The sequence below is a fragment of the Podarcis cretensis genome (assembly GCF_951804945.1).
Source record: "Podarcis cretensis genome assembly, chromosome: 11".
Lineage (NCBI taxonomy): Eukaryota > Metazoa > Chordata > Lepidosauria > Squamata > Lacertidae > Podarcis > Podarcis cretensis.
Window position 1 is genome coordinate 65,032,408 of NC_137180.1, and position 26,673 is coordinate 65,059,080.

Here is a 26,673-nt window from a genome sequence, read left to right on the forward strand (position 1 = left end):
GGACCCTCTTAGTCCAGCATCCTGATTTCAGGGTGGCCAACCCGAGGCCCTCGTGGGAAGCCCCAAAACAGAATTTGAGCACCAGAGCCCTCTCCCTTCTGTGATCCTTGTTGGGATGCGTCCGGGGAGACGGGGGCAATTGGCAGGCCCCCAGCTGGCTCCAGCCACTGGCCGGCAGCTGGGAGAACTCTGGTTCTCAGAACAGCATCTATCAGCAACTCGAGCCTCAGAAGCCTTCAGAGACTGAGCACACTCTAAATCAGCAGGGTGAATAACTTTTCACAGTGGAGGTGACAGACAGAGGTATATGTAAGCATATTTACAGGCGTTTATTCAGCATCAGAGGGACGCGGGTGGCGCTGTGGGTTAAACCACAGAGCCTAGGACTTGCTGATCAGAAGGCTGGCGGTTCGAATCCCTGTGACAGGGTGAGCTCCCATTGCTCGGTCCCTGCTCCTGCCCACCTAGCAGTTTGAAAGCATGTCAAAGTGCAAGTAGATAAATAGGTACCGCTCCGGCGGGATCTGTCCTTCCAGTGAGCACTCAGGGCTGATTCCCTTAATAATGGATACGTTTGATCTTCTAGCAGTCCATGGGACTCTCAAGAGTCTCCTCCAGCACCATAATTCAAAAGCATCCATTCTTCAGCGATCAGCCTTCTTTATGGTCCAGCTCTCACTTCCATACATCATTACTGGGGAAACCATAGCTTTAACAGCTAAAGAGGTACCTCAGGTTAAGAACAGTTTCAGGTTAAGAACAGACCTCCTTAATGAATTAAGTTCTTAAGCCAAGGTACCACTGTAATCCTCTTAACAGAATGAACAATTGGCCATTTTTGCCTTGGTGCCATGGTTTATCTCTGTTTTTGTTGTTGCATGTGCTGGTTTTGAGATGTGATTTATTTCTTTTTAATTGCGTTTTAAACCACCTAGATTGGTGGCCATCACTGTCTCCTGTGGGAGGGAGTTCCATAGTTTAATTAATGCTCTGAATCTCCTAACATTCAGGACACACACATCCACTCACAGAGCAGATCTGCAAATGTTATGACGTGTGGTTTGTTGAAAGCCATCTTTGGTGAACCTCGGAGAAGCCTGGTCCAACTCCCAGCATGCCTGTAGGTCCGCTTGGGAGCTGTGAGCCAGTTCTGTTTCTCTTCCTCATCTGCGAAAGCAGAATGAGCTTGACTGTTTCACGGGGCGGATGGGAGAAAGCACAAAACGACGTTTTAGTGCAGCTTTGTTCCTATGTTTGCAGGCACACATGTCTCATCAGCTTTGTTTTATTTCTTTGGCAAGATGCAGCTTGGGTTACAGCAATTTGTTCTCCAAATGGGTCGGATTTAAGAGAAAAATAAAATGCCCATAAAATCATACAAATCCCAATAAAAACCTCCTAAGCGGGGCGTATTGAAATAGAGAGTCAACAATAAAATCATATCTGACCATCAAAGTTTCGGCGATACGATAGCCATCCTCAAATATCTGAAGGGCCATCACATGGGAGAGGGAGCAAGCTTGTTTTCTTCTGCTGTGGAGGGTAGGACTTGAACCCGTGGCTTCAAGCTACAAGAAAGGAGATTCTGATTAAACTTCAGGAAAAACATGATGAGGGTAAGAGCCCTTTGACAGTGAAACGAACTCTCATAGAAGGTGTTGGACTCTCCTTCCTTGGAGGTTTTTAAGCAGAGGTTGGATGGCCATCTGCCATGCATGCTTTAACTGTGATTCCTGCATTGCAGGGGTTGGTCTAGAGAACCTCTGGGGGTCCCTTCCATCTCTTAAGATGCTATGATTCCATATAGTTGCAGAGGGAGGGGCAAAAAGTGCCTTTATTTTGTACTGCCAGCATGTCAGGCATTGTGTGGAAGAGCGACAGCTCGGGTAGCTCTTTTGAAAAATGTATAAAGCACCAGCAAGGCCAACGTTCACCTGCAGCAGAAACATCATCTTTTTTTTGCAACACTTTCCCTTTTTAATTTCCCAGCTGAAGAGCTCCATTCCCCAACCAACCCGCATCTCCCACAATAGGTTTTCAGAAAGGGTTTTCTGTTGCCCCAGGAGCAAAGCTACCCCACATGGCAGCATTGAGCTGAGCTGAAAAGGCTCTTTAGAGAGAGGTTTGGCAATGAAATGAGGCTTGGGGATTCGGTGGAGGGAAATGATCTGCTAGAGCTGGTTTTCAATAGAGGATGTTTCCTTTCTCAGGCTCAGCACAGCTAAGCCCTCTAGATCAGTGTTTCTCAACCTGCGGGTCCCCAGATGTTGTTGGACTACAACTCTCATCATTCCTAGCCAGCATGACCAGTGGTCAGGGATGATGGGAGTTGTAGTCCAACAACACCTGGGGACCCACAGGTTGAGAAACACTGATCTAGATCCCTTCCCATCACAATACCTGGCAAGCACTACCGGACCGCCAACTACAGTGGGGCCTCGCAAGAAGAAAATAATCTGTTCCACGAGTCTCTTCGTCTAGCAGTTTTTTCGTCTTGCGAAGCATCCCTATTAGCGGCTTAGCGGTTTAGCGGCTTAGAAAAAGGGGGGGAAGGGAAAAAAACTCGCAAGACTCGCAAGACTCGCAAGACCATAGGGAAATTCGTCTTGCGAAGCGCCTCGAAAAACGGAAAACCCTTTCGTCTAGCGGGTTTTTCGTCTTGCGAGGCATTCGTCTTGCGGGGTACCACTGTATATGATGATGCAGCCTGTTTATCCTGGATCCGTGATTGGGTAATGTTACAAAATATGGACTTACTAGATATAGAGAGGTTTGACAATAAGTATGGTTGGCACGCCATTTTTGCATATGTCAAGGTGAGAGTACAGAGAGGTTTTTTAAATCATATGGTAAGAAAATCTCTATATAAAGTATGGACGCGAGAGAGGCAACATGAGCAGAACATGGGAGCTGTGATTTCCAACAAGTGGGATGCAGAAGCATTGCTGCCTCTGACAGTGGAAGGAAAGCATAACCCTGGTGGACCCTGAGAGCTCTCCTCCTATGAATTTGTCTAATCGAGGCAAGAATGACAGGAAGAATCAGAAATCAGGAAGAGCAAAACTTCAATAAGGAATGGGGAAATTTTATAAATTCATCTTAAAAATCATTATAAACAGTTAAAATCATTAATAGGATTGGAATAACACTTGTAGTTTAATTTGGATTATCATAAAAGATGCAGGAGGAAATGATTAATAATAGGACCCAGAAAGGGGAGGAGGGAAGTCCAGGAGATTCCTTGGAATCTTGTTTTCAAATCAAACTTTGATTTGAAAAACCAAATAAATTTATTTTAAAAGGGGGGGGGGGATTTGTCTAATCCGAGTTAGTGCTCACCACTTCCTCTTGTGGGAATGAGTTCCATAGTTTAACTCTGCGCTGAAGGTGTAACTCCTTCCTTTTACCTGTCCTGAACGTTCAGTTTCTCAGGATGTCCACAAGGTCTAATGTTATGAGGAAGAAAAAGAAAGGACTTTCTTTCTTGTCCTGAAACTTCCAACATTCAGTTTCACAGGGTGTCAATGAGTTCTAATGCTATAGAATCATATAGTTGGAAGGTACCCAACGGTCATTTAGTCCGACCCCCTGAAATTCAGGAACCTTTTGCCCAATATGGGGCTCAAACTCATATCCTTGAGATTAAGAGTCTCGTGCTCTACCAACTGAGCTATCCTAGGCCTGCTTAAAACTTCATCGGTTTTCTCTGTGCAATACATAATTTTTATAAAATTCTGTCGTGTCTCCTCTTCCTTGCCTTGCCTCTAAACTCCCAAACGCGGCAACTTTTCTTCGTTAGGGAGTTGTTGCATCCTAGTGATCATTTGGGCTCCCCTTTTCTGGACCGTTTTTCAAATCTGCAGTATCCTTTTTGAGGTGAGGCAACCACAGCTTTGTGGCAGAGGCAGGATTCGAACCCGGAGTCTCTCGGGGCCTAGCTTGGGACGCTTAACCAGTGCTGCCCCCGGCTCCTCCTGCCTCTCCCTGCCTTGCATTTAAGGAGCCAGCCTGATCCACAGAGCCGTTCCTGGAGGGGTCCCTTTGCACACGGCCGCTCCCCAAAATGGACGGATTAGGTAATCCTGGGGTCAGTTTCACGGCCATTTCCTACTGGAAACCAGACCCCTCCGAGCGCCGTCCTTCACTCGCAGCCGAGGAATAATTGGACGCCGGGGTCCCGTCAACACGTCCGAAAGCCCAGCCCCTCCGGGGACGGCGTCCTGAGGAACCGGGAGGTGTTTGTGAAGAAAGGCAAAGGGGAGAGGCGGCTCTGGTCCGCTTGACGTTCCTGTGGTTTACGGCTTCCCTTGGCTGGGAAGGGGAAAGGGGCTCTGGAGGACGGGGGCGCGAGGCAGCTGCCTCCGTCCCAAGCCTGGACGTCCTGCACAGCGTCAAAGGCAGGCAGGCAGGCAGGCAGGCTCTGCCCCAACCTTCCTGCAACGGGACGGAGGAGAGGGAAGGGAAGAAGGAGACAGAGTGGAGAAAGGGGGTGATTGCTTGGTTGGAAGGAGAGGGGGGTCAAGCTGGTCCAACATGCACCCCTTCAGCCACAGGGACGTCAGACGAGGCCTCCTGGGTGCCAGGCCAGAGGCCAAGCACATGCCCACAAGCTGGTCTTCAGACTGGCACAGAATGACAATGCCGTGTAGTGGTTAGAGGGCCAGACTAGGACGCGGGAGAGCAGGGTTCAAATTCCCACCTTGGGCATCAGGCTCACTGGGTGATACCTTGGGCCAGTTGCTCTGCTTCTCAGCCTTGCCTACCTCGCAGGTTTGTTGTGAGGATAAAATACGAGGAGGGGAACAGTGTACATCAGGGGTCAGCAGATTTTTTCAGCAGGGGGCCAGTCCACTGTCCCTCAGACCTTGTGGGGGGCTGGACTATATTTTGAAGGGGGGGGAAATGAACGAATTCCTCTGCCCCACAAACAACCCAGAGATGCATCATGTAAAAACACACTGATTCCTGGACCATCTGCGGGCTGGATTTAGAAGGTGATTGGGTCAGATCCGGCCCCCGGGCCTTAGTTTGCCTACCCATGGTGTATACCGTCTCCAAAGGGGGGGGGAGGTTGGGTGACATGAAACAAAACAATAACCACGGCTAGATCCTGTGTCTTGGTGACGGCAGCCCTGATCCTCTCTGAGTTGGCCTGATCCCCCTTTAAAGGCGTCCAACTCGGTGGCTGTCCCTGCCTCCTGAAATGCCCTGCGCTGGATGCAGATCCTGGAGAGGAGACAGGATCTCACCCCCTCTCCCCAGGTCCTTCCAAGGAAGCCTGGATTTTGCGAGCAACACCCTCCCCTTTCCCAACCTCGGAGGCAGACAGCAGCGTCTCCTCGTCCCCTTTAGCAATTCATCTGGAAGAGGCATGGGCATGTTGCGTGAAAGTTAATGCAACATTTGCGGGGGATCTCCTTGACAGGAAGGGACAATTGGGCGGCCAGATAAATATGCTGTTGTCACAAGAGATAAGATGCTCCAGAGCCGCCCCCACACGCCGGGCTGGCAGCAGAACGGCGGCGCCAATTAGGAGGGGAGTTTCGTAAGAGCTCTCCGTGCCGAGAACAACTGTGTGTGTGTGCAAAGGGAGCCGGCGTGGGCAGGCCAACCAGGGGGGCCTCGGAGAGTGCGAAAGATGCCATTGAGTTAAGGATCAGACCGTTGCTACGGTGCTGCTTCCCTGCCAACTGCTGCTGAATTGCTTGCCAAGGATATCGCCAGAGCCCAAGGCTGCTGGGATGTTTGTGCCCCCACCCCAATCTGAGCCAGGAAGACTTTCTTCCTAATCTCAGCTGTAGGAGGGAGCTGTGGTTACGCGGTAAGGAAGGCAAGGCACTCTGCACATGCTTAGCAGTGCTCCCTCCTCAGTGTTTCAGACATTCTGTGACTGGCACTGGAAACAACAACAATTTATTATTTATACCCCACCCATCTGGCTGGGTTTCCCCAGCCACTCTGGGCGGCTCCCAACAGAATATTAAACACATGATAAAACATCAAACATTAAAAACTTCCCTAAACAGGGTTGCCTTCAGGTGGCTTCTAAAAGTCAGATAGTTGTTTATTTCCTTGACATTTGATGGGAGGGCATTTCACAGGGCGGGTGCCACTACCGAGAAGGCCCTCCACCTGGTTAAAGAAATCAGATCCCTTGTACAGTGGTACCTTGGGTTAAGTACTTAATTTGTTCCGGAGGTCCGTTCTTAACCTAAAACTGTTCTTAACCTGAGACACCACTTTAGCTAATGGGGCCTACTGCTGCCGCCGCCAAGGGAGGCAGCATACAGCTTCCGGATCATGTGGCCTGCATGACTAAACCACTTCTGACGAACCAGAGCAGCGCACGGAAACGCCATTTAGCTTCCCGCCGGAGCGGTACCTATTTATCTACTTGCACTTTGACGTGCTTTCAAACTGCTAGGTTGGCAGGAGCAAGGACCAAGAATCATAGAATCATAGAGTTGGAAGAGACCACAAGGGCCATCGAGTCCAACCCCCTGCCAAGCAGGAAACACCATCAGAGCACTCCTGACATATGGTTGTGTCATATGGCCTCTGCTTAAAGACTTCCAAAATGGGCACTCACCCCGTCGTGGGGATTCGAACCGCCGAATGGCTCTGTGGTTTAACCCACAGCACCACCCGCGTCCCACTCATTACCTGGTAATTATTCCTAATTCTCTTTTATTGGATTCTTAATATGTACAGCCCTTCCAAAGAACTCGATACACCATACAGATTCCCCCCCCCCACATAATTTTATCTTACAATGAACCCTGCAAGGTTGGGTTGACAGATAATGGTGGTCGAGTCATCTTCATAAGTGTGTATGGACATTAACCTAGCCAGGCTAAAGATCATTCAGGACTTATGTGTGTACTCTCTTTGGTATTTTAATCTTGCCCATGTCCTGAGAAGACTCACGAGTGGTTGCTGAAACAGACTGCTACTCACACTGCAGTGGTCTTAATAGCAGTAGAATCATAGACTCACAGAATCCTGGAGTTGGAAAGGACCACGAGGGTCATCTAGTCCAACCCCCTGCCGTGCAGGAATTTTTTACCCAACGTGGGGCTCAAACCCACAAACCTGAGATTAAGACTCTCACACTCTGCCGCCTAAGCTATCCAAATCCTTTAACAACTGGGAACCAGTTGACCTGTGAGGTTCCCTTGCCCCTCATTTGCCCACCAGTCTGTTTCGATCGTCAGAACTGGACCTCTTACAGGTGGCATATAATCTTCCTTCCGCATCTGCAAGAACTCGATCATTTTGCACCTCTGGAACTCCCTGCTGATTGAGATCAGGCAGGCACTGTCACTGAACTCTTTTCAGCCTGTCTGAAAACACTTTTCTTTAACAAGCTCACCTAGATGTTTAGAATGCTAATGCAAGTTTTAATATTTTTTAGTCTACTGCTATTTTAACTCTTCCAAAGTCTTAAAATGATTGATTAATCCTTTTTGTAAACCACAGTGAGGTTGTATTCATTAACTCTCAAGTGGTACGGCAGGAATTGCAGCTAAAGAATCCCTGACAGGTGTCCGTCCAACCACTGCTAAAAACCTCCAGTGAAGGAGAGTTCCCCGACTTCCAAGGAAGTCCATAAGAACATATGAGGAGCCTACTGGATCAGGCCAGTGGCCCATCTAGTCTGGCCTTCTGTTCTCAGATTGCCCAACCAGATGCCTTAATGGGAAGCCTGCAAACAGGATCCGAGCACCAGCGCTCTCTCCTCTCCTGCAGTTTCCAGCAACTAGGATCCAGAGGCATTGCTCCCTCTGACTGTGGAGGCAGAGAACAGTGATCCTGGCTCTGTGAGTTTCTCTAATCCTTTTTTTGAGCCATCCAAGTGTGTGGCCAGCACAGCCTCTTCTGTGAATGAGTTCCGTCATTTAACTGTGTCCAGCGTGAAGAAGAACTTTCTTTTATCTGTCATGAATCTTCCAACATCCAACTGTGCACAATTTCTCATTCTTCTGTAAGCCCCTTTGAGTCCCAGGCAGGGGGGAAAGTGGGGTGTAAATAATAATAATACAGTGGTACCTCGGGTTAAATGCTTAATTCGTTCCAGAGGTCTGTACTTAACCTGAAATTGTTCTTAACCTGAAGCACCACTTTAGCTAATGGGGCTTCCTGCTGCCACAATTTCTGTTCTCATCCTGGAGCAAAGTTCTTAACCTGAAGCACTATTTCTAGGTTAGCGGAGTCTGTAACCTGAAGCGTATGTAACCTGAAACATCTGTAACCCGAGGTACCACTGTAGTAGTAGTAGTAGTAGTAATAATAATAATAATAATAATAATAATGAGGGCCTTCTTGGTAGTGGCGCCCGCCCTGTGGAACGCCCTCCCACCAGATGTCAAAGAGAACAACAACTACCAGACTTTTAGAAGACATCTGAAGGCAGCCCTGTTTAGGGAAGCTTTTAATGTTTAATAGATTGTTGTCTTTTAATATTCTGTTGAAAGCCGCCCAGAGTGGCAGGGTATAAATAATATATTATTATTATTATTATTATTATTATTATTATTATTATTATTTACTAGGCTTCTTTTTCTTCTTTGGAGATCCCTCCTAGCTGAGTAAGATTGTCTTCCATTAACATGGTTTTAACAAGGAGTCCGTAAGTGACTGTGGAGGCCAGTTCTGGATCCGCACATCCTTCCACAGTGGGGACATTGGATTCCAGGTGGGAGTTGATTATGGTGAGGGTTTGCCAAGCATGTTTCTCCCTTGCGTCCTGAGTTCAAGTGTCTTCAAAGCCCATGACACCTTTGGTAAAGGCTGTTCTCCAGTTGGAGCGCTCGTAGGCCAGTGTTTCCCAATTGTTGGTGTTTATAGCACATTTTTAAAGATTTGCCTTGAGACAGTCTTTAAACTTCTTTTGCTGACCACCTGCATTACGCTTTCCATTTTTAAGTTCGGAATAGAGCAGTTGCTTTGGAAAACGATCATCAGGCATCCGCAGAACATGACCAGTCCAACAAAGTTGATGCTAAAGATTCATTGCTCCAACACTAGTTATCTTTAATGCCATTTACAGATAGGTAGCCGTGTTGGTCTGCCATAGTCAAAACAAAATAAAAAATTCCTTCCAGTAGCACCTTAAAGACCAACTAAGTTAGTTCTTGGTATGAGCTTTCGTGTGCATGCACACTTCAGTGTATCTGAAGAAGTGTGCATGCACACGAAAGCTCATACCAAGAACTAACTTAGTTGGTCTTTAAGGTGCTACTGGAAGGAATTCTTTAATGCCATGACAGAGAAAGAGAACTTTTCTCTATGCACTTTCCACATTTTATAAATGCCTGTCTTGTCTCCTCTAACTTGTCTTTTCTCTAAAACGAAAAAGTCCTAGGGAAGTCATTGCATCTCCCTGACCAAGCTACCCACCGAGACCCCAATGTTTCATTCCTGGTCTGCCGCTGCCAGTTCAGACCCCCTGAGCTTCTTTGTAAAGGGGCTTTTTTCGCCCAAACATTCATCACTTAAGCTGGTTTACAATGAACTGTTTTTCCCATTTTACTTTTCATTCATGCCGTTTGGAGAGGTCCTTTTGGAGCTCTTCACAATCTCTCTTAGTTTTAAACACTGGATGTCTCTGGCATGTCTTAGCAGCTCAGAGCTGGGCTAGTTTCCTGATGGCCTCTGGCCATCCTAGAAGCAATCTGTGCCTCTTTGGCCCCAGCAAAGGCACATTTTATCTCACCTGAGGCTTGCTTTTTCTCCCCACTATTTTCACATCCCCTTACAGCTGCCCCTCTTACTGATGTAAAATGAATCATGTTGGAGTTGTCTGCAATATTTCCTCCGTAACGGATTTCTTCCCGTAGATTGTGCCACTGAGGGCTTGTCCACATTAAAATTTTAGCACGGTTCAGTGATGGGCTGGAGTTGATTTAATGCACATCTGGCCCCCAGTGTCTACACTGGAAACATCTGGTAATAGATGTGGGCTTGGATTTCTATCAGAGTCCCCCCTGCCCTGCCCTCCTCTGCCCTAGAGATGCAGGGGGAGGAAGTGCCTGTTTTGTCTCAGCCCCACAATTTGCGTTACTTTGATTTTTCCACTTGCTTTCTCTTCCTTCCCCACCTTTGCTGGTGGTTGTTGGTTTTACCTTTCACTTCATTTGCATCTGTAATATATGGGTGTGCTTGCCTTGGCCTACCTCAGAGGCCTGTTAAGGAGGTTTATAAGGTATGTAAAGCACTCTAGGGCAGAATTAAGCTGCGTGAGGAAGAAGGAAACCTTGCTGCAGGCTCTCTTCAGTTTCACTTCCTTACCGGAGCAGGGAAATGAAATGAGTAAGACCTTTGCTCCGCAATCCAAATCTATTTGCCATCTATCTATCTATCCAATTCAAGAAATAAGGTTATGTGAAATCATAGAATTGTAGGGTTGGAAGGGACCCAAGAGTCATACAGACCAGGCATGGCCAAACTTGGCCCTCCAACTGTTTTGGGACTACAATTCCCATCATCCCTGACCACTGGTCCTTTTAGTTAGGGATGATGGGAGTTGTAGTCCCAAAACAGCTGGAGGGCCAAGTTTGGCCATGCCTGATTTAGACCAACCCCCCTCAAACCCACAACCCCGAGATTCAGTATACCTGAAGAAACGTCTCCACCCCCATCGTTCTGGCCGGACACTGAGGTCCTCCTCTGAGGGCCTTCTGGCGGTTCTCTCACTGCGAGAAACGAAGTTACAGGGAACCAGACAGAGGGACTTCTTGGTGGTGGCACCTGCCCTGTGGAACACCCTCCCACCAGATGTCAAGGAGATAAAGAACTATCTGACTTTTAGAAGACACCTGAAGGCAGCCCTGTTTAGGGAAGCTTTTAATATTTGACGAATTGTTGTATTTTAATATTTTGCTGGAAGCTGAGGTAACCCAGCCGGATGGGCTGGGTATTAATAATAATAATAATAATAATAATAATAATAATAATAATATGCCTCTTTCCAGCAACTCCTGCAGCCAAGCTGCTGCCAGTCATCTTGCTCTGCTTTCCTTGGGACCGCATCAGAGGGGTCTCATCATCTGGGCAGCCTAGGGTCTCCAGACACACTGCCCAGGCTTGTGCCCCAAAGAGGTCACTCCAGTGCTGCTGGTGCTGCAAATACAACCCAGGAGGCAGCAGTCACAAACCTTTGCAGCCGCAACGGGCTCTGGTATTCTCCATTCGTTTGACTTCACGCACAGAGACACACTCTATTGTCTCTCTAGACGGACAGGTGCCAGCAGCATACTTTTATATGGTCGGTCAGTAGCCTGTCACATGTGCAGTGGTTGTCTTGCATCCTCAGTGGCGTCTGTGGGAGAAATGTCACTTTAGGGGGGCTTCTCTCCCTCCCTGGAGGCTGAGAATCATGCAAGGTCATTAGAGGACCTGCCCTGTGTCCCCCCTCCCCTTGAAACTCCTGCCCAGCCTTCTTCCGAAGAAAGACAACCGCCGACAGGGCCACGGAGGTAAATAGAAATCGAGCTGGTGGCTGTCTCGCAGTGATTAAGTGGAAGTCCGTTAGCACTCATCTGTTATCTCTTAATTAAAGTTCCTTGCTAATTATTTTCCCCTGTCAGGAGAGCAGGGCTGCTGACTCCGGAGATTTCGGCAAACAAACGGAGGCTTTGCTCACCACCATTCTTCATTAACGAACAAATTAAACCTGGAATGGCTCATATCTCTGGCTTCACTGACACCATTTCATCACACCTGTTTCCCCCTCAAAGAAGAAGCAAGTCCTTTCAAATCAAGGCTGCAGCAACAGTTGCTGTTTCCACAAGGCCCAGCCTTCTCCCTCAAAGGGTACTTTGTGATGCTAAATAATGGACACGGAAGCTGATGAAAAATGGGCCGACAAACTGAGATTCCTGCATTACAGAGGGTTGGGCTGGATGACCCCTGGGTTCCTTTCCAGCTCTACAATTCTATGATTTTGTGATAAACAAATGCAAGGCATTCCTTTAGGGTTGTCACATTCCACCAGGTTGAATTTCCACAAATTCAGAATATTGCCTTGACAATTCTAATGGGAGCATAAGGACATAAGCAGAGCCTGTGCTGGATCAGGCCCATGGCCCATCTATTCCAGCCTCCTGTTTTCACAGCAGCCAAGCAGATGCCGCAATGGGAAACCCGTGAGCAGGATCCGACCACAAGAGAGCCCTGTCTCATCCTGTAGTTTCCAGAAACTGGGATTCAGAAGCACGGCTGCCTCCAAACTGGTATTTATCCATTCTGGTAGTGTCATCAAAACCAGAGGTGCGCTCATCGCATCGGTCACACACTCAACCCCACTTTTTGTTTAAGCCATAGAAAAATTTCAGCGTGAGTGCTCTGTGTTTTTATGCTTTCAGTGTTAGAACCAAATCACTTCCTGTGATTGCACCCCTATCACAAACACTTCAAATCACATGATGTGGCACAAACAAGCATGGTTAAACACCCGGGCATCATAATTTTTTCTTTTGCGTTCTTAAGTTTTTTGCATCCTACACGCATGGGCAACAAAAGTATATGGATGCAGTTAGGGATTTGTCAAATTGATCGACATTTCAAAGAACCTGTGATCCCTGCTTCTTAATAGGTTAACCTGGAACAAATTCCTCTGGAAGAAGCGATTGTTAAGAGAGAATTATCATGAAAAGGCTTGGAAGGGAAATCATCTGTGTGAAAGCATCGTTGGTCGTAAGATAAAAGTGAAAATGGCGAATTAAGTTTTTTGCATTCTGAAATGCAGGACCTCCCAAATTCAAAGCTTTAAAATCATTAGGGAAATGGTTCGGAACTCAAACATGAAACACCAAATGTTCTTTTTCTTACTGAAATCCTGCATTTTCCTCTTTGTTCTGAAGGGATTTCAAATGCAAGTACATTTTTTTGAAAAGATCTGCACAGGTCTAAGTAGCAGGAAAATTGGACACCTGCCTTATTACCTGTCGCACTGCTCAGCCTTTTTTATTTCACAAAGGTGTTTTGTTTTCTCCTAGTGCCTGTTTCATAAGACTGCGTTAGCAACATTGATGATAGTACTGTTCCTGTAGCATGTTCTGGATACCTTTCTCAGCTTTAGGGGGAAAAGGAAGAAAAGATCGGATCCTGTCCCAGAGGGTTTGCAAATCTAAAATACGGAATTGGGGAGAGAAAGAGAGAAAGCAGAAGGTTATCCACACTTGACAGTATCTCCAGGTCAGGCTGAGAGAGCCCCTCACCCAAAACCCAGGCAATCTGCTGCCAACCAGTGTAGGGAATACTCAGCCAATGGTCTGACTCAGTGCCAGGTGTTTCTGTGTTCCTAGAGGAGAAAGGATGGGCGAGAGAGCAAAGGCTGCAAGGAACAAAACCAAATGCAAAATGTCAGGCTCTGAGATGAGCTTTAAAGGCTAGAAGGCCAGACACCTGCAAGAATCACATCTCCAAGCAGAACAGCATCAAATTTAAAAGCTGCAGCTTGGTTCGAAGGCCATTGAGCCTCCGAAGATTTGCTTTGTGTGTCCCTTTTGGCAATCTAAATTTAAAAAATAAAAATTATCCAGAAGCACCTTGGAGACCGACTAAGTTTGTTCTGGGTATAAGCTTTTGTGTGCATGTACACTTCTTCAGATACCCCAAAGCATGCACAAGAAGGCTTATACCCAGAACAAACTTAGTCAGTCTCTAAGGTGCTACTGCAGATGGTGACAGCAGTCACGAAATTAAAAGATGCCTGCTTTTTGGGCGAAAAGCAATGACAAACCTACACAGCATCTTAAAAAGCAGAGACATCACCTTGCCAACAAAGGTCTGTATAGTTCAAGCTATGGTTTCCCCAGTAGTGATGTATGGAAGTGAGAGCTGGACCATCAAGAAGGCTGATCGCCGAAGAATGGATGCTTTTGAATTCTGGTGCTGGAGGAGACTCTTGAGAGTCCCGTGGACTGCAAGAAGATCCAACCGATCCATTCTGAAGGAAATCAGCCCCGAGTGCTCACTGGAAGGACAGATCGTGAAGCTGAGGCTCCAAGACTTTGGCCACCTCATGAGAAGAGAAGACTCCCTGGAAAAGACCCTGATGTTGGGAAAGATGGAGGACACAAGGAGAAGGGGACAACGGAGGATGAGATGGTGGGACAGTGTTCTTGAAGCTACCAGCATGAGGGAGGCAGTGGAAGACAGGAGGGCCTGGCGTGCTCTGGTCCATGGGGCCACGAAGAATCGGACACAACTAAACGACTAAAAAGCAACAACAACAACCAAATTATCAAACAGACTTCAACCACAAACGCTAACTACACATCAAAAAAGAAGAGCCTGCAATCAAATAGTAGGGTTGCAACAGAGGACGAGATGGTGGGACAGTGTTCTCGAAGCTACCAGCATGAGTTTGACCAAACTGCGGGAGGCAGTGGAAGACAGGAGTGCCTGGCGTGCTCTGGCCCAGGGGGTCACGAAGAGGCGGACACGACTAAATGACTAAACAACAATAACAAGGTGCTATTGGATAATTTTTTGGTTTTTTTAAAAAAAATTGACTGGGTCAGACCAACACGTGTACCTACCCGAACCTTTTGGCAGTCGTAATCTGGAAGAGTGCCAATGTTTCCTTACGAGACCTGCTGTCTTAATTCTAATTCGGAGCAGGGACATTCTGGGTCACAAAGGGGACTCCAGGGGTGCAGGTGGGGGTGCCTCACTCTCTCCCTGCCCCCTCCCATTCTCGCTCTGTTTCCAATCGCTGCTGGGCCTGTACCCATCGCAGGCAATATCCGCCGCCGACAACACCTGCCAGTTGAAAGTCTGCGGTTGTGGAATCTGCAAATTCCGCCTGATCAGCCTTTAGAAGCCAGTCGAGTCAAAAGCCTTTCATCTCCTGCAGGAACAGCACAAGGGAAGTGACAAAGGATATCACAGCAGACGGGAGCAGAGGAATTCTTGATCAAAGAAAACCTTGCCTTGGGAGATGTCTGCCACAGTCTCTTGTCATGTTAGGTTGTGTGCGTGCGTGGGTTTTACCCGCCATTATCTCCTTTTAGTTTTTGTTTTATTTTATCACTGCAAGAAAAATGATCAGCTACATACAAAACGGCAAGCCTTTTCCACAATGGGCCTGGAAGGGATCCGGGCGTATTTTCTTTTCTTTTTATTGCAGCTAAGATAAGCAGCAACCCGTAACATGTTTGATCCTGGAGTTTCGAAAAGAAGGGTGCAGCCAAGGAGCACACCCGATTATTTTCTGCACCTGCAGTCTCGACTTGGACCTTCTCAGTCTGCAAGGCCTGCTGAGATATTCAGGGCGATTCTTTGGATCAGCCCCTGCCATTTTTGTTAAATAGGACTAATTTAGCCAGCTTGCCCTGGTGATCATCTAATGTTTATTGGATGGATTTCCCCCCTAAATTGATATTTGAATCCTGAATTTATTGTTATTCACGTTTTATATTCTATTTTATGCTGTTTTTTTTCATTGCATCAATTAAGTGTTTTAAATTGGTTGTTAGCCGCCCTGAGCCCGGTTTTTTGAACCGGGAAGGGCGGGGTATCAATATTTTTTTATTATTATTATTTATTTCCTGGTTATTCCGTGGCTGCTTTGCTGTCCCTGACATCCAGCTGCCAACCCTCTCCAGGGCAGGGAGGGCTGCCAAGGGAGGTTCTTGGGGCTTGAAATTTGCAGGTTGCTCATGGACCCCATGCTAGCAACGCCCTGGGATGTTGTTGCTAGGAGTGGCCCTGGCAGGGTCATTGCTGGAGTGACTGGATCTGCCACCTGGACGCTGGAATTGAAGATGGATAGACCATCACATTTTCCACTCTCCCCATTTGGCAATTGTAGATTTCACAAGAGGGTTGCCTGACAAGGACTTAAGCCCCTGCGCTGATTTTTAACTACCTTTAACTTCCCATGGGGTTATAACGTACCGTATTTTTTGCTCTATAAGACTCACTTTTTCCCTCCTAAAAAGTAAGGGGAAATGTGTGTGCGTCTTATGGACCGAATGCAGGCTGCGCAGCTATCCCAGAAGCCAGAACAGCAAGAGGGATTTCTGCTTTCACTGCGCAGCAATCTCTCTTGCTGTTCTGGCTTCTGAGATTCAGAATATTTTTGTTCTTGTTTTTCTCCTCCAAAAACTAGGTGCATCTTGTGGTCTGGTGCATCTTATAGAGCGAAAAATACGGTAGTTAAAAATTGGCGCAGGGGCTCAAGTCCTAGTTAGGCAACCCTCTTGTGAAATCTACAATTGCCTAATGGGGAGAGTGGGGAATGTGATGATGTGGGTGGCGCCGTGGGTTCAACCACAGAGCCTAGGACTTGCCTATCAGAAGGTTGGCGCTTCGAATCCCCGCGGCGGGGTGAGCTCCCGTTGCTTGGTCCCTGCTCCTGTTCAGCCGGCAGGAGTCAGATATAGTCGGGTCCATTCAATGCCTAAGCCAATACCGCTCACAGTCTGCAATCAATAAAGTTGTGGTCAAAATTTGCCCAATAATATAATCTTAATATCTGTGTCCTGGTGTCTTATTCTTTATGAGGGGGTGGTTGCGGGGTATCGACACGCAGCGGAGGATTCCATTGCCAAACTAGTCAGATAAGTTTCTTTGTGGCCTTAGCTGGCCACTTAAATGCCCTCATCAGCATCCCCAAAAAGATGAGTCAGGTTGCAAGAGTTTCAGCTAAGAGATGGGATCCTTCAGACTGAATAAAACCACATATCCTGAAGACTGTCTTCATTCCAAGGAAACTGAACCCACGCAAGCGCCAGAAGTCCCTGTGGTCTCTCACCACTTGGAGATTAAGGTGACGTGCACCGCTCTGTTTCTGTACTTTCCTTGGCCTCCCTAGGGGGGATTTCCACCCCAGGCCCAGAGGGGAGGGGGCTTGTTTCCCTTGGCATCCTCACATCTTGTTCGTTTTGTAAGCCGCAGGGTCTGGAGCCTGCGCTTTTCATCTGCCTGTCAATCTCTTTGCACACCTGTGACTCTGTAAATACAGCATCCATTATGCATGCAGCAGCAGAAACATGCCAGCGAGATCTAATTAGGCAGCGTGCAGATTATCTGGTGAGTCTTCGCACTCGTACCTTTAGCACCCTCCTGCTCGTCCACAACATGGGCACTTAGGAACGGCAGTTTTTGGTCATAAATTAAGGCAAGAATGTAATGAGCTGCATTAAGTGGACAGGGAAAAGTTTTGCTGCGTCTCTCCTAACACTAGAACTGAGAGGCATTCCGTGAAGCTGAATGTTGGAAGATTTGAGATGGATAAGAGAAGGCTCTTCTTAATGCATTGCACAGTTAAACCAGGGAACTGCCTGCCACAGGAGGCAGGGATGGCCACCAACCTAGACAGCTTTAAAAGAGGATTATTCCATATTTAAAGGGACGCGGGTGGCGCTGTGGGTTAAAACACAGAGCCTAGGGCTTGCCAATCAGAAGGTCGGTGGTTCGAATCCCTGCGACGGGATGAGCTCCGGTTGCTTGGTCCCTGCTCCTGCCAACCTAGCAGTTCGAAAGCACGTCAAAGTGCAAGTAGATAAATAGGTACCACTCCAGCGGGAAGGTAAACGGCATTTCCGTGCGTTGCTCTGGTTCACCAGAAGTGGCTTCGTCATGCCACATGACCTGGAAGCTGTACACAGGCTCCCTCAGCCAATAAAGCGAGATGAGCGCCGCAACCCCAGAGTTGGCCAGGGGGTCCCTTTACTTTTATTCCATATTTAACTGGAAATGCAAGGGATTTGAACTCAGAACCTACTGCATCAAAATAAGGTCCTTGATCAGCAGAGTTGTGGTTCCTCCCTTGTTAGTTGCTTAAATTCTAAAAAAATGGGTGCAAGCCATTGTTTCTCCCTTCTTTAGTCTGGTGATCTGGCGAACTTTCAAAATACATAATTTGAGTGCTGATTCTGGTGAAATAGGTGGATGCTTTAGTTGAGATTCCTACATTGCAGGGGGTTCGATTGGATGAGCCTTAGGTTCCCTCCCAATTCTATGGAGCACATTGCAATAATTGGCAGGTGCGGAAGGGATCCAGCCCCCCTTTCCTGCATTTATCTCTGTGAAGGTGTGTTTGAGGCCCTGCACTTGCCAAGGCCCTCTAGCAGGGAGGGCTGAGTTCAGGTTGAGCTGCACGTCAAGTCAAAAGCCTGTGCCTGTTTGCGCCGGATCTCCCCTTCTGTTGCAGCGGGCTCTTTCCTCCCATCTCCTGTCTCTTCAGAGCTCCTCTGGAGTGGAAAGGCATTGAGGTTCCCCAGCTGGAGCAAAGAACCGCAAATTGGCAGCAGCTCCAGCAAAGGATACAGATTTATTAGTTGTGCAGATAAACACGCAGAAATCAGGGCAGAGTCAACACAGCTTTCGTCGAGAGAGAGGTCACGCCTCGCCAGTGTGGAGGAATTTGGTTGCGAGTCCCCAAAAGCACACAGAGAAGGGGTTATTCAGAGGTGATAATCTACATACCCGGACATCTGTGCAGTTTCATAGGACCGGGCGGTGGTTGGGTTGCAAAGGAGACAATGGCTCAACTGGTCTATCCCAAAGCAAGCCATCCAGAACCCAAATGACCAGGCTTTCGGTGGTTTTTTTTAAGTCCAATGATTGCTTTGCTTGCTTATCCAAGCAGCCTTTTTTTAAAAAAAAAGTGCTTAAATGTATGTGCTCCCAGGAATCCTGGCTTAGTGAGAGTCACTTTTAGCCACAAAATCAGGAATGTGTAGAGCTGCCTTGGGAGAAAGAATTCGCACCATGTGGCACGCCGGTGCAACAGTTCCCAGACACAGATGGGCAGAACATCTCCTTTGCATGCAGGAGGTCCCAGGTTAATAGCGCTGAGGATGCCCCTTACCTGAGAGCCCTAGAGGCCCATGGCCAGATGGCGCTGAGCACACTGAGTTAACTGGACCAATGGTCAGATTCTGTATGAGGAGTCTTCCCATTTTTCTGCAGCTTAAACGAAAAGCTGTAGATCAGGGTTAGAACATCTGCTTTGCATGCGGAAGGTCGGTCTCCTAGTAGGGCTGGGAATGAGACACCCCCCCCCCCCGGTCTGAAAACTGGAGGGCCACTTCCAGTCAGCACTTGTGACACTGAGCTAAACGAACCGGTAGTCTGACTTGGTATAAGGCAGCTCGTTCCAGTGGCATCTGCGACTTACTTGGGAATCACTGTTTATTTTTTAAAAAAGGTAAAGGACCCCTGGACGGTTAAGTCCAGCCAAAGGTGACTATGGGGTTGTGGCGCTCATCTCGCTTTCAGGCCAAGGGAGTCAGTGTTTGTCCACAGACAGCTTTCCGGGTCATGTGGCCAGCAGGACTAAACCGCTACTGGCACACGGAGGACCAGGACGAGTACCAGAGCGCACAGAAACACCACTTACCTTCCCGCCGCAGCGGTACCTATTTATCTACTTGCGCTGGTGTACTTTTGAACTGCTAGGTTGGCAGAAGCTGGGACACAGCAATGGGAGCTCACCCCATCGCACGGATTCAAACTGCTGACCTTCCAATTGGCAAGCCCAAGAGGCTTGGTAGTTTAGACCACAGAGCCACCTGTTTATAGTCACGTAGTAGTTTATAGTCAGGTAGTGACTACTTTTCCCAGTAGTGATGTATGGAAGTGAGAGCTGGACATAAAGAAGGCTGATCGCCGAAGAATTGATGCTTTTGAATTATGGTGCTGAGGAGACTCTTGAGAGTCCCATGGACTGCAAGAAGATCAAACCTCTCCATTCTGAAGGAAATCAGCCCTGAGTGCTCACTGGAAGGACAGATTGTGAAGCTGAGGCTCCAGTACTTTGGCCACCTCATGAGAAGAGAAGACTCCCTGGAGAAGACCCTGATGTTGGGAAAGATGGAGGGCACAAGGAGAAGGGGGCGACAGAGGACGAGATGGTTGGATAGTGTTTTCGAGGTTACCAGCATGAGTCTGACCAAGCTGCGGGGGGCAGTGGAGGACAGGAGTGCCTGGCGTTCTCTGGTCCATGGGGTCACGAAGAGTCGGACACGACTAAACGACTAAACAACAACAAAGTGACTGAGAATGTTTGGCTGCCCCTTCCTCTGGGAGGAAAAACTCAGTTCAGATATGTCATCATTCTTCTTCTTCTTCCACTCTTCATCATAAGATCTCGTGGTGGTTCACATAACGAAATACAGGATAATAACAAGTAAATAAGTAAAACAAAACAGTAAAATAATAACACCCCCCTCCTTCCTACTTCCTACAGACACATTTAAAAGGCTGTAGAATATTAATCAGCCCAAGGCCTGGTTGAAGAGGAACGATTTTGCCTGGCACCTAAACATATATATATAATGAAGGCGCCAAGCGAGTCTCCTTGGGGAGAGCATTCCAGAAACGGAGCCACCACAGAGAAGGACCATTCTCGTGTTGCTGCCCTCCAGACCTCTCAAGGAGGCACATGAAGAAGAGTTATGCTTTTGCCTCCACAGTTGGAGGCAGTGATGCTTCTGAATCCCAGTTGCAGGAAACTGCTGGCAAGGAGAGAGTTTTTCTGCTCAAATCCCTCTTGCAGGTTTCCCTTTGGGCCACTGTGACGACAGGATGTCGGACTAGATGGGCCATCGGCCTGATCCAGCGGGCTCTGCTTATGTTCTTAAGACACACACAAAAATGATCCATTGCATCTTTGAACTTCTCCTGCCCCTCTTGTCAGAGGGGGAAAGTTGATCTTTCTTGGCTGGCCGGCAGCTCGAGCAAAGGAAGCCGCTCAGCTGCCCAGGGTGCTCATTTAGCTAATGTTCTCCATCAGCACCGATGGAGGTTTAATGGGGATTTATTGTCCTTCGGAGTGCATGGTAGTTTGTGCATCTACTCGCCCCGCCGTTCCTGCAGCACCACAGAGGACGTTCCATCATCTCGTATGAAAGAACTCATGACAGCAGAACTAGTATGCGCAGAGTGAGGCGATGGGGTCAGCAGAGTCTCCGCTGGGGCACCCCGGCTTTCAGGCAGGCTCTGGTGTTGTGTTTCCTAGCTGGTAAATATTTCCCCTACTGTTTTTTCAACTCGACTGATGATCCCTCCGAAGGAACGCTTTCTCTCTCTCTCACTGCAGACACAACAGGTCTTGTGGCACCTTCAAGACTCGTGTGCTTGTTGTTGACCTGTGCTGCGGTGTGTGGCCTTCTGTACCCAGGGGCGAAAGCTGTCATGTGCGCCGCTGCAGGAGGGGGTCAGCATCGGTCACGAGCAATTTAGCCAGATTCAAGGCTGTCAGAAAAGGTTTCTCTTAGAGATGCCCACACAGTCAATCCGGCAGGTCTGATTTCTGATGTGGACGCTGTCACTCTGCCGGTGATAAAACACACCTTTGGTCTAAGAATATTGATGTTTGAGCCACCGTTCCGGGATAATTATCTGTGGCTAGATGTGCAAACTCTTCTGCAGTCCCAACAACAGGCCGTATTTTCCAGGGACAGACCCAGATTTTCAGAAGCCGTCCCAGTTTCTGATTTGATCCCAGAATATCCCACTTTCCCTTAAAAAGGTAAAGGGACCCCTGACCATTAGGTCCAGTCATGACCGACTCTGTGGTTGCGGCGCTCATCTCGCTTTATTGGCCGAGGGAGCCGGCATACAGCTTCCGGGTCATGTGGCCAGCAGGACTAAGCCACTTCTGGCGAACCAGAGCAGCGCACGGAAACGCCGTTGACCTTCCCGCCGGAGCGGTACCTATTTATCTACTTGCACTTTGATGTGCTTTCGAATTGCTAGGTTGGCAGGAGCAGGGACCGAGCAATGGGAGCTCACCCCGTCGTGGGGATTCAAACCACTGACCTTCTGATTGGCAAGTCCTAGGCTCTATGGTTAACCCACAGTGCCACCCATGTCCCTCACTTTTCCTTAGGACGTCCCTATTTTCATCGGAGAAATGTTGGAGGGTATGAAGTCATGTAACGCCCAAGCCAAGTAGTTTAGTAACTATACAACCTTTAGAAGTTATCTGAAAGCAGGCCTTTATAGGGAAGTTTCTTAATATTTAATGTTTTATTATGATTTTATATATGTTGGAAGCTGCCAAGATTGACCGGGGCAAGCACAGTTAGATGGGCTAGGTATAAATAATAAAATTGTTGTTGTTTTTGAATAGGACATCTCAATTTTCACTGGAGGAATGTTGGAGGGTATACAACTGGTGGTTTCAGAATGGGGGTGGTGGTGCAGTGATGTCATGGACTGGTTGGACACTGAGGGATTGGGGGGCTACAAGCTGGTGAACCCCCAAGGGAAGAAGACTTGGAGCGCAGGGATTCAGGGTGGGACGATGATGAGTGGTCAGAGGAAGAAGAGGGAGAAAACTGGGAAGAGTAGGTGTAAGAAGGTGAAGAGGCAAGAGGGCTTAGTGAGCTGGGTCAGAATTAGAATGGGATGAGGGAACCCAAAAGACAGAGATGGTTCATGGGTGTCTCTGCTCCTGCTGTGACACACTCACCTTCCTGCTTGTCCAGAACTAGTCCAGAATGTGGCAGCTAGACTGGTGACTGGGAGCGGCCGCCGAGACCATATTACACCGGCCTTGAAAGACCTACACTGGCTCCCACAGAAATGCACAGAAATTAAGTGGGAGATTTCTCTATTTTGAATTTATTCCCTTGGCTGGATAATTTATTTGTACGTTTTTATTTCATAAAACAATAACATTGTCAATAAGGAACATTAGCATCAAGAATTTAAGAGTTTTGAAAAGTTAAAGTAGCAATAGGCTAAAAACATTTCAAACCTGGGATCTAAACATCTGGGTTGGCTTGTCCAAACAAACGTGTTTCTAGCAGGTGCCAAGAAGTGTACAGTGAAGGTGCCTACCTGATATCAAGTGGCAGGGAGTTCCAAAGGGTAGGTGCTGACACACCAAAAGCTTGATTTCTTACAGATGTGGAGCAGGTGTTAGGTGGCACCTTCTTCTTTGGCGATCCCTCGTAGCCGAGCAAGATTGTCTTCCATAAACACGGTTTTAACAGTGAGTCCATAAGTGACTGTGGAGGCCAGTTCTGGATCCACACGTCCTTCCAGAGTGGGGACATTTGTTTCCGGGCGGGAGTTGATTACGGTGAGGGTTTGCCAAGCTTGCCTTCCTCTTAGCACGTTTCTCCCTTGCGTCCCAAGTGTCTTCAAAGCCCACAACACCTTTGGTAAAGGCTGTTCTCCAACTGGAGAACTCGCAGGCCAGTGTTTTCCCAGTCAGTGTTTATACTACATTTTTTTAGATTTGCCTTGAGAGAGTCTTTAAACCTCTTTTGTTGACCACCAGCATTACACTTTCCATTTTTAAGTTCAGAATAGAGTAGTTGCTTTGGAAGACGATCATCTGGCATCCAAACAACATGACCAGTCCAACGAAGTTGATGTTGGAGAATCATTGCTTCAACAATGGTGATCTTTGCTTCTTCCAGTGCACTGGTATTAGTTCGCCTGTCTTCCCAAGTGATGTGTAAAATTTTTCAGAGACACTATTGATAGAATCTTTTGAGGAGTTGGAGATGGCGTTTATAAGTGGTCCATGTTTCGCAAGCGAACAATAAGATTTGTAGTACAACAGCTTTGTAAACAAGCATTTTGGTTTCCCTGCGAATGTCCCAGTCCTCAAACACTCTGATTTCTTACAGATGTGGAACAGGTATAAGGTGGCACCTGTAACTAGTGCCAGTTCTTTTTTTTTTTCCTTATTGTGATGTGTTGTTTTGTTTTTGTTTAATATGGTGTTTTTACTTTTGCTTTTTGTAACCCTTAAAATTTTTAATAAATATTATTTTTTTTTAAAAAAAAAGGAAAGGCAACATAGCAGGTATGAATGAACATCTTCTCTTCTTTGATTCCCAGAATCCCACATTCACTACGCGCAGTTGGGGACCGATGTGACGCTACAGTGTGGGTCTGTGGACAGGGATGCCACGGTCACTTGGACGGCCAACAGCACCGATCTGGATGCATCCCATCTCAACGGCTCCCGTCTCGTCCTCCGGAACGTGGACCTCTCCCACAGCGGACAGTACTCCTGCTACGAGGGCTCCTCTTGGCATCTCAAGTACCGGGTCAACCTCAAAGTAGGAAGTGAGTAAATTGCGCCGGGAAGTTCCTCCTCTTGCTCCTCTCCACACCCCCTCCCCTTTGCATCTTGTGCTTATGAAAATGCACCCTTGGGTTTTATTTATCCTTTTTTCATTCTTTTTGGTGTTTCCATCCTCCCTTTCTCTGAAAGAATATGCTCAGGGTGGCAAATAAAATGACAGCAGTGTTTTAAAAAAGCAAGTAAGAAACCAGTAACACAAGGGACTGGGGAAACCCAGCCAGATGGGTGAGATGTTGTTGTTGTTGTTGTTGTTGTTGTTGTTGTTGTTGTTACAGTGGAACCTCTGCTTACTTGGGTAACGTAAACTTCGGGTTTTCACTGCTCGCGCATGCGCAGAAGCACTCTGCACACCGTGCATATGTGCAGAAATGGCACCTCCAGTTGCAGAAGCCTCAGGGTCCGGCCGGAGCTCCGGAATGGATCCCATCCGCAACCGGAGGTACCACTGTATTATTATTATTAAATCAACAATCATGGCAAGTGTTCACATAAATGCAGCGCCAGTCAGCATTGCAGAACCTACTTTTTGAAAGTTCACTGGAAGAGGGAATTGCAAATCTGTTGTTGTTGTTGTTGTTTCTCTAGCATATACTGAGTAACATGTTCAAACAAAACCAGGTCCGTGCCATGCAATCCAGATTCTAGTTGGGGAGAAGGCAATGAGGGGAAAGAAAGAGCAAGAAGTCTCTCTTGTTTCCTAGACAATTATTACAGTCATACCTAAGGTTACAGATGCTTCAGGTTGTGTATTTTCGGGTTGCGCACCGTGCCGAACCCAGAAGTACCGGAACAGGTTACTTCTGGGTTTCGGCGCATGTGCAGAAGTGCTAAATCGTGCTTTACGCATGTGCAGAAGCGCCGAATCGTGACCCGCGCATCCGCAGACATGGTGCTACGGGTTGCGAACGTGCCTCCCGCACGGATCACGTTCACAACCTGAGCATCCACTGTACGGGGAGGGGGGGGAGGAGGTTGCAGCAAGGGTTGAGCAATGGTTTGCTTAGGGGTGCAAATCCTGGAGGAAATGAAATCTCCCGTGCCAGGCTCCTCAGCCTCCTTTTCTACTATGCCCATGGATGAGCTCTTGCACCATTGTGTACTTGGTGAGCTGCAGAATCTGCATATTAATACTTTGTGTTAGTTGCGATCCTTTACTTTGGCTCTTTTTCCCCCTTACCTTTGCTGGGCAGACTAACCAGTGCTAGAGGGAGATGGCTGGCTAGGTTCCCAAGGACAAGCACAGATACATATCAAAAGTAGAAGTTAGCATGGAACTGCCTGACTCTGATCAGATCTGCGTTGCAAACCTGTGTGGATAAGAATTGGAGTGTTTGAAAGGAGACTAAAGGAGAGAGCAGAGATTCTGTTCTGCAGTGACAGTGGGGAAGATATGGAAATAGGGAAGGGGGTGGAGGCACAACACAGCAACTTATCCGCTCTGGAATTGGTGCCAGGAGGAGTGATCAAGCTTTAGGTTCAAATAGTATTTATTTCAGTATCTGATCTGCGTCCTGGACAGTTGCTAGGCAGCAAGTGCACAGATCAAGGGTTTCCTCCTGCTGCCCGTATCCTACCGGTGCATCGAATCATAGAGTTGTAGAGTTGGAAGGGAAACAAGCTTGTTCCCTTTCTCATGTGGCAGCCCTTGAGATATTTAAAGGTGGCTCTCATATCTCCTCTCAGTCTCCTCTTTTCCTTTTTTTGAGTGGGGGGGGATTATTTTTATTGGTTTTAAAAATATAAAATTATAACAATCCAAATACATATCCATATATAGCGATTACTCGTGACTCCCCCCCCCCCCCCGCTCTGTGGGTCTTATTATCAACATTAAAAACTGCATATTATTCCATGATATATATTTTATATCAATCCATATTATCCATGGTATTTGTTACATTACAAGTGGGATGGAAGTCCTGATAATGTTTCCGTCTGCTTGCAGTGGTCTCCTAAATAAATTATAAATTTTTCCCCTTGTTTTTTTTTTTAAGTTTTTGTCCTCTTGATTGCCTATAATTCCTAATAAAAATTCTGGTTTTTTAACAAAGGTTATTTTAAACATTTTTTTCATTTCATTATATATCATCTCCCAGAAAGCTTTTATTAGCTTACACGTCCACCACATATGATCGAAGGTACCTTCTTTTTCTTAACATTTCCAGCAGGTATTTGTACTTGTTCTATACATTTTTGCTAGCTTGCTAGGAGTCAAGTACCACCGGTACGTCGATTTTCATATAATTTTCTTTCCGTGTACAACATGCCCTGAATTTCAGGTCTGTTTCCCATAACCCCTCCCAATCTGCCATCTGAATCTTGTGTCCCAAATCCTTTGCCCAGTGTATCATTACCGATTTGACCTGGCACTCCCCACACTGCGGCTTTTGAGCTAGAGGCAGAGGGTAGTGAGGGGTGCGTGTGGAGAACGAGGACACAATGCTGTGAGTGCAAATCCTGCTGGTTCCCATTAGGGTATGATTCACCTGCAGCTCTTCCCAAGGGGGACAGGAGACAGGCGAGCTCCAGCCAAAGACTCTCCGCACCAGCTCACAGAAGGGTCTCCAGAACAGCAGCAGAACTCCTGGCGGTTGCCTTGCAAT

General features: G+C 47.4%; 1 protein-coding gene across 2 annotated transcripts in view; it reads left to right on the forward strand.

The window, feature by feature from the left end:
- CNTFR (ciliary neurotrophic factor receptor) overlaps nt 1–26,673 on the forward strand; it is a 430,283-nt gene that overhangs the window by 271,740 nt on the left and 131,870 nt on the right. For both annotated transcript variants that reach the window (XM_079995051.1, XM_079995052.1), the window contains one exon: nt 23,821–24,051. In XM_079995051.1, the coding sequence (XP_079851177.1) occupies nt 23,821–24,051 (231 nt within the window). The remainder of the gene's footprint in view (nt 1–23,820; nt 24,052–26,673) is intronic.